The sequence below is a fragment of the Crocodylus siamensis genome, chromosome 11, assembly GCF_052110815.1.
Source record: "Crocodylus siamensis isolate JL-2025a chromosome 11, ASM5211081v1, whole genome shotgun sequence".
Lineage (NCBI taxonomy): Eukaryota > Metazoa > Chordata > Crocodylia > Crocodylidae > Crocodylus > Crocodylus siamensis.
This window is the reverse complement of record NC_143405.1, coordinates 11,417,506-11,426,105: the sequence shown is the minus strand read 5'-3', so window position 1 is coordinate 11,426,105 and position 8,600 is coordinate 11,417,506. Positions and strand designations below refer to the sequence as shown.

Below are 8,600 nucleotides of genomic sequence, written 5' to 3'. Positions count from 1 at the left end.
AAGTGGGTACAGCAGCATGTGCAAAGACATTGTTGTTTGACTGTTCCATATAACACCATGTAGTGAACCTAATTCATTGATAAATAACACTAACTACATAGAGAAGAGCGAATACTAACTTAATTACATATATGAATTTATCTTTGGCTCAAATTAAAGAACACCTGTTGTTGCTTTAATTAGTATCAAATAAAGACACCATTCTTTAATTAACTAGTATCTAATTAAAAACACCATTCTTTAATTAATTAGTATTCAAAGACACCATTCTTTAATATTTAAGGAACTATTTTTTTTTATCTGTACTCTATTGTCCCCATTAATCTATAGAATGCCTAAAAGACCCTAGCTCTATCATTTCAAGCTTGAGCAGGAACTGAACTGCTATTACCTAGTTACATAAGAGCCCAATATTTTAACCACTACGCTGCCAGTGGTTTTAGCACCAAGATTTTCCGAATTAATATACCTCAATCTGTTGAAGCCACTTCTTTTAGTATTTGGTATCTAGCTCCCCAAAGAGCTGCTGTAGCATGGTGGTTCTAGTACTAACCTGCAGTGTTGGAGGCTGTTGGTTCTAAGCCCAGAAGTGGCACCTTGCTACTTTAAACACGAGCAATGGCTCCAAGTAAACAACACCAGGATTAACTTGTACCATGAGCTGCAGGCTGGTCTGGGCCTTTAGCAAGACTGAGTAGTCCTGCTAATACAGGTATGTCTCAGTAGAGGCTCCTTCCCTGGAACAGGCTGTCCATCTGGGCTCTAAGCAGGGGCTGGGAGGATGTGGGCTGCCAAGTACTCAGTGCCCCATGCAAGGAGCCAGAGCCATCCTGCACACACCTTCCCCCACTCAGAGCTGGGAGATGAACTCTTACCTGTTCAGGCTCCCTTATGTTTCAGCCTCTGCCCCATTAGCCTGTGGGTGCCAATAGAAGGGAAGACTGACACCTTCCGCTTCCCTCTCACGTGCCATGCAGGGGCATTTATGTCAGTGTGCCACCCTTGGGAAGCTGGCAGAGTCCTGGACAGCCCAGAGGCAAGGGTTTCTCTCAAAGCACTAGAAGTGACTATGGTGTAGAGGACATTGCCAAGGGCTCCAATTTTGCCTCACAACCAGCCTGGGCCTCCCATCCCTCCAGCACTGATGCAGCACCAGATCACCCCCTTAAGGAAAGCCCCTCACCTCTAATAGCCAAGAGGCCATTCCTGACCTGGCCTTGATAAGGAAAAATTGCTATTAAATGGCTCAAGAGACCTGGAGAGAAAGTGCCCTTGTACTCTTAAATTCTCTAGGCCCTTGGTAAAGTTATAAAACCAACAGTCCTACCCTCTGAATGCTGTGCACTGAGGTAGCATGGGAGTACAGCAGGGGTAGAGCTGGCACAAGGCAGACACAGGACCTCCCCAGCTGTGGCACAGGTCACGGGTGACTGCCTTGTGTACCAATAGGTTTCCAGAAGAGCTGGAGAGTTAGACCCTGCAACTGCATCACTCCTCACCTGTAGACTCCCATCCTCCTTGGAAAAGCCTAGCTCCCCTATGAACTAACTGAAGTATTACGACTGCCAGCTTCCACAAAGTCGTAACACAAAGATAGTTTGAGGAAGTCTTCATGGAGGGTCAGCTCCCTCAACTCTCCAAGAGCAGTGTATGCACTAGCAACTGGTCACGCATGTGCCATGCTAGTGCCAGGGCAGTAATGGGCCCTGATGGACAATGTGGGGACTGATGACAAAGACCACTCAACATCTGCACTCTTGGACTTCAGTTTCCCTGTGTGATGCTGCACTGGGCCTGGGAGCCATGAGCTCCTGCCTGTAGCAGAGAAAGGTGCGTGGCAAGCAGATATCGGGCTGATTTACTTCTGCCCAGGAACAGACCGGCGGGGGCATGCTGCCCTTCCAGCCCCACTTCATCTCTCTGCTCTATTGAGGGCAGCCATGACCTCACCTGCGAGTGGCAAGGACCAACCTCCCCTTGAATTCAGTGGCAATTCACAAGCCCCCCATGGGTATTTTTCCTTCCTGCCATGAAGGCCCTTACTAAGGGTAAGTGAGATGTCATGCTGCTCCACGCTCCTCCTCGAATTGCTGTCGTGACTGGAGATCAAGCAGCTCCCTGGAAAGCAGCATTCAAGTGGAATTCCTTAAAGATAGTATGACTGGCCTTCACGAGGCTGAACTGGGATTTGGAGCCTATGACTGAAGCTACGCCATCCGGTGGCTCTGTGCCTAACTCTCTTTGCAGCCCAACAGGCAGGCCTCTGAGACAATACACTCCTGTACTCAGAGCTTTGTTTGACTCAGCAAGCAGGGGCAATGATGGCCAGCCCTCTGTACTCTTGCCTCACAGGCCTGTTTTGTGACTAAGCTTGACTTAAAAAATAAAAAAAAAACCCCAACAACCACAAAGACTCCAGCATAACAAATAGAAAGATAAAGTTAAGACAAGAACAGTTTTAAAACTTTTCCAAATTTTTTCTTCAACACCTCCAGTACCCTGCATATGTAATAAATATTAAAAGGCTTCTTTACATGATAGAAAGTGTCAAATAACTTATTTCCCAATAGCTTGTTTTCATCAAAGGCTGACAGCACTACAAGAGCTAGAAGAACCTTTTACACCCATACATGCTAAGCCATAAAGAAACAAAAACAGTGATCGCGTAAGGGGATGGTCTTTATTAGTGGAACTGTCTCCTTCACAGAATCCTTTTTTTGTTGGTGTTCGAAGCTGCTTTTTGATTTTCATCTGGCTGAATCTGTTAAGAAAAGACATAGTTATTTACTATGCTGCTGCAGCACTTATAACAGATCAAAGCCTTGATCCTGCAACAGGTTCGGCAAGATGGGCCTTAACTCCAGCACAGTGATACGCTGAACACAACTGGTTTCCTATGGGAGTAAAGATCTTTTTGCACAGTCAGACTGTAACTTGGACAAGAATGAATCAATGCTGTACCTAGATAAGGATGAGTTTGAGAACTTGCTGGTGTTGAGGCTTACAGAGAAAGCATGCATGGAAGAGAACTGAAAGGGAAAAGCAATAGGAGATGTGAGAGGAAGGGTAGGGAAAGGTGACAGCAAGCATGTCATGGATCTCAGAAAGTAAAATCTAAACGTTCCTGGAGAAAATAAGCTCTGAAAGGAGAATGTCTAGAAACTGATGCTGGAAACCCTGCATTATCAAAGGCTTGTTTGCAGAAGCTTCGCCCAGCAGGGCTATAATTTTTTAAAAGCCAATTAATAAGATGTACCCAATAAACTAACACTGAATTAGAACCTTGGAGGTACAGAGCCAGATGATAAACTACTAGATTATGCCTTTCTGTTGAACATGAAATAATCAGTGAGGAAGAAGAAGATGCATACTAAACAATGGAAGGCATAAGGAGTGAGGATGGGGTTGAGCCAGTTACCCAATCATTAAATCCTAATTCTAACATAGAATTTAAACCTTAAATATTTAGTGATATTTATCTTAATAACTGGGTGTAACTATTCCCTTGCCAGTGAGAAATACAAACCAAACATAAAAGATGGCAATGCTGCAAGCTATATTAACACAGCAATATAGATTTCCAGCAAACAGACTTACTAAAGCATAATGATGTGTGCCACGCAGCACTTAATGTAACTAAAGATTTTACTTACTTCTAGGTTTCCTCTAGCCTTCTTTAAAACATCATGGGTTAAAGCCACTGCAAAGACAAGCCACAGATTAGACAGAACGGAACAGTACTTAGCAGTTTTATTTCTTTCTATTTAATTACACATGCTGTGTGCAAATTAAATAAAAGACACCAAAATCTACAATAACAGATAACTTTAACAATCTTCCCATCACTCAGCCTATCAAAGCTAATAATCCACCATTATCCTCATGACTTCAACTTTTCACCTTATCCCAGAAGACTGCCATCCTTTCAAGATACAGTGCAGTACACCTACAGACTACTCCTATACCTTAACAGATGGAAAAACAGCTCCAGAAAGCTGAAAGGCTTGCTCGAGACTCAGGGCAAATCAGTGGCCATGCCACAATTGGAACTCATAATTTTCTATTTCCCAGGCCCATGCTCAATCCACAACTGTTCTGCCTTTTACATACAAATATATATAGACAAAAAAATATTCTTCCCATAACAAGGCCTAAAATACAGAGAGGCCTAACTCCACAACTGTTCAGTCTCCACAAGAGAAGGCTGAGGGATGATCTTGTGGCCTGTTACAAACTAGTCAGGGGGGATCAGCAGGCATTGGGGGAGTCACTGTTCCCCCCAAGCACCGCCAGGAGTGACCAGGAATAACGGTCACAAGCTGGCAGAGGGCAGGTTTAAGTTAGACATCAGGAGGCGCTACTTCATGGTCAGGGCGGCTAGGATCTGGAACCAACTTCCAAGAGAAGTGGTGCCGGCTCCTACCCTGGGGGTGTTTAAGAGGAGGTTAGATGCACATCTTGCTGGGGTCGTTTGACCCCAGTATTCTTTCCTGCCATGGCAGGGGGTCGGACTAGATGATCTGCTCAGGTCCCTTGCGACCCTAGAAACTATGAAACTAACTGTATTTACATGGTTTATTATGTACTACCACAAATATGCATAGTTCTTTACATGACGAGGACCCTCTTTCCCAAGGAAGTGAATGGAAGGATTTAAGGGGAATCGACAGTCTAACTAAAATCATAGGTAGCGATACAAGTTAGCCAGCTCTTCCAGCAGGATTGAACCAGTACTTCAAGAATATAACAGCCTGCATACCCTCCAGAGAAATCATGTAAGTGGCTTATTCTTAAGGGTTCCAAGTTTTCTCGTTACGCCAACTAGCCGGCTTCTGTAGCAAGAGAACAAGACCCGAGAGCTAGGAGGGAAAGCATGAGGGAGGGGTCTATATAGAACTGATCTTTAGAAATGTCAAGTTAAACTGCGATTCTCTAATCTGTGTCAGCTCGGTAACAGCTGAAAAATAACGTTCACAAGTAGCAATTTAATATTCCAGTCTCAAAAAATAAACAATTTAGCCATAATAAACATTTTTCATTACAATAATAAGAACCCAACAATTCCAAGGGTATAGCTGTCATGAGATAATTATACCCCTGGCAGATTACAGCAATTTGGCACTGCATTGTTACATGTTTAGATGAGGTTTATCAGCACTGAGTTGTCTTGCCTTAAGAATGCGCAACAAAGATTGAGCCCAAGGAAAGTTCCTAGCTGTGTCTCTAAACGTATTTAGGAAGCTCAGGCAATAAGAATAATGGCCTGTGTATCCCCTAGCGTAGCTGGCCAGCTCAAAGAAATTTGGACTGGAAGATGAGATGGAAAGTAAGGTCACCCACTCAATCCCTGTGGTTTGTTACTAGCAGAAAGAAGGAAGGGGGGGAATCCACAACAATAATAAAAAAGGGAAGTATAAGCATGATGATACAATTTAACAGCTTCCTATGATTCACCTATCTTGTTGTATGCATGGTCAGGAATTTCTGTAGAGATGCAATTTAGAAACATTTGTGAAATTGCTCTTAAAGGCAAAGGTAACCTGACATCCATAATTCCCATAATCAATGAAACTTACAGAAAATTGTATCTAGATCTTTTTGTGTAAGAGAGAGCTCTCTGTTCATAAAGAACTCTGTTAGTAAATTCATTTTACCTGACAAAACTACATTTTTCTAAATCAAAAATATTAAATTCAGTACATGGGCAGAATGTAGAGAATATGAAACTAATAGTGACTCTGCTACTAGCCAGGCAGCATTTCGTATCAGGAGACTTCAGAATATGCCAACTTCATTTTATCAGGACCTAATTCAGAACAGTATGTGAGTTCCCTCTGCGTGTATATGTGGGAGAGGGGACTTAAGAGGGACAAGGAGGCAATTCTCTCAAAGGCAAATGCTTCACTGCTTTATAACCTGCACAAACCACTGAAATTGCCCTTTTAACCAGACAAAGTAGCTCTGATTTCAGAAAGGACTGAGCAACTGAACTTTAAAACTTGAATAAAACAGAAGCTTGGATTTAGCAGAATAAAAACCAACTTTAAAGTCGTTCGTTAAGATGCTTCTGATTGGACAGGACTACAAACTGTATAAATGCTGAATTGCAGGCAAAACACAGGTAACCTTTATTAAAATATATATTTTAGATTTTGGAATAAAGAAACATCACCATGTGTTTCATTTCAATGACTTAAGTAACTTGTGGCATTTATGTAAGGCCATTTCAATGTACATTTAGCTTACATAATGGATAACATTTAAAAATTCTAGATTAATTACTCATAAGAACATAAATGCCTTGCTGGAACAGGCCAGTGAGTCATCTAGTTCAGTCTTCAGTGGAAGTTAATGTAAAGCATTTCAGAGGAAGGTGAACAAATCCTCCCACGGTGCACCAAAATGTGCAGTGCTACAGCATTTGGGAAAGGAAGGGAAGGGGAGTGCTTCATTCTTGAGCTGAATAAAGCAGGCCCTGAAAGGTTGCATTCGTCTCGTCTAGGACAGCTAGAAGATAAACATTTTCTAATTCATTTTATCAAATGGTTAAGGTGAAAACTGACTGCTTCCATTAAAATATAACTTGGGACAAGGCAGGTTCCTCACCAATCGCATCATGGGTAGATGACATTCAAATCCCTTTAATTTAAAAAAAATCCAGTGGAATTGGTTGTAAATGTATCGTTTGGTAGCTGCACCAGATAAAAGCATTAGTGGGCACACCAAGGAGCTGCCATTTCCTTAAGCCACCAATAGTTTCTCTTTCTCTCTCTCCTTGCCCTGTTGCCTCTGTCTTTGCCAATCAATACGAGGTGCCAAAAGAGAAGCCACTAGTGCTGACCTCATCCTTTTGGAGTAAAGAGGCTTTGAGAACAAGAGGCAAGTTGCAGACACCCCACTATTTTCAAAAGGATGAGCAGAATGAAGCCACTGGCTTTTCTTGCAGTCTAATTGCTGCTGTTAACTGACAGAGGAAGGAAAGAAAAGTGGGAGGACAGCAGGGGACAGGAAGGAGGAGGAGGTTAACCACAAAAGAAAGGAAAAGAATAAGTAAGACTCAGGTAGTGTGCGCTGCGGCACGGCATTTGAAAGTTTCAAATAACGCACAGGCTAAGTGGTGCCGGATGAAGACTGTGCCTACTGGAAGTTGCCGGCTGGCTGCTGTTGCAATGCTTCCAATACAGGCAGATTTCCTCAATGGCTGTTGCACTTGTGTAATAGTTACAGTTGCTCAGTTTTGTACTTGACAGCATTTATTTGTTATAACTGCAGAATACACACTATGACCAATTTTCAGAAGCCACAGACAGTTAAATCAGGTAACTTCATGTTTCTTGTAATGCTCTGGATATGGCTGTTATGCTGTGAAATGAAACTTCACTTGCCCCAGTTTTTCCTATCCAAGCAGCCAAGTCTATTAGTACCCTTCCTTTGCCTATATGCTACTGAATCCCACCAGTTCTTCTGCATTCTTCCAATTTGTTCCAGAGACTTGGCATATCACCGTGATGCTCCTGCATGGTCAGTTATCACAGCTGTTGTGTGATGTGTGTGTAGCAAACATTCATCAGGAACTCTAAATGCCTAATCTCAGGTTAAACTAGGATTGAGGCAAAATCACAGTTTGAAAGGAGTAGTGGCAAAGTTCTGATGTCTCCTGAAAAAAAACACTTCTCCACGGTGAGCAACACTTGCAGGACAGGAAACTTGTATCAGACTGTAATAATATAAATGGAATAACTCAACAGATTAGTGAAGAAGGATCACTATTAACACCAAAGCAATTTCAAATTGTAGCAAATGACCTGCATACATCCCTTCACACTGCTCTTGTTCTTATACGATGCACAACACATAACCAAGCTTTATGCATTGGGGTGAATTTCTTCTTTGAACTAAGCTTCCAGCTTTATATTCTGTATAGTTTGGGTTCTATGAAGTATTTAATAATAATTACTGAGAACGTTACAAAGTGGCTACCAAGATAGTTTTTTTCCTTTCATTTCAGCTAGTTAACCATTTGCTACAGGAAAGATGGAAACTCAGAAGCAAATAATAAATATTCACTAACATTGATCAATGATGACTTTCTCCATGTTCTCCTTCAGTTGGTTTGTAGAGTGCAAACGTTTCACCATGCTGTGTAACTTCTTCTCCTGCTCAGACAGTTTCTTACGAAGTCTAAGTATTTCTGCTTTCACTCCTTCATCCTGAATTGAATTAAGAAAACACTACTTTAGAATCATTATATAAACTACAGTCGATATTAGTCAGTTGCCAAGCAGTTTAATACATGGGTGTCAAAGATGTGGCTCACAAGGCCAGATCCGGCCTGTGGAGGCCTAGGATCTGGCCTGTAAGGCTCAGACCAACGCCACATGTCCCATGTAGCACATGCCGGCCCCAGCATGCAGCAGGTGAAGCCGACCTGGTGAGCGCTGCATGCAGCATGTGGGGCTGGACCCAGCACTGCAGGTACTGCATGTAACACAGACAGCTGGTCCAGAGTGCGCACTGCATGCGGTGCCTGCACCAGACCAGTTGTGTGCTGACTCCAGGGCTGGTCCAGATCAGACCCGTAAACTCACCCATGCAGAATC

General features: G+C 42.7%; 1 protein-coding gene across 6 annotated transcripts in view; it reads right to left on the bottom strand.

Moving 5' to 3' along the window:
* Positions 1–2,661: 2,661 nt before the first annotated feature.
* Positions 2,662–8,600, bottom strand: part of CDK5RAP2 (CDK5 regulatory subunit associated protein 2) — a 106,421-nt gene continuing 100,482 nt past the window's right edge. For all 6 annotated transcript variants that reach the window (XM_090022380.1, XM_090022381.1, XM_090022385.1 and 3 more), the window contains 3 exons: positions 8,072–8,210; positions 3,654–3,700; positions 2,662–2,761 (listed from right to left, as the gene is read on the bottom strand). In XM_090022380.1, the coding sequence (XP_089878506.1) occupies positions 2,702–2,761; positions 3,654–3,700; positions 8,072–8,210 (246 nt within the window). In that variant the 3' untranslated portion in view covers positions 2,662–2,701. The remainder of the gene's footprint in view (positions 2,762–3,653; positions 3,701–8,071; positions 8,211–8,600) is intronic.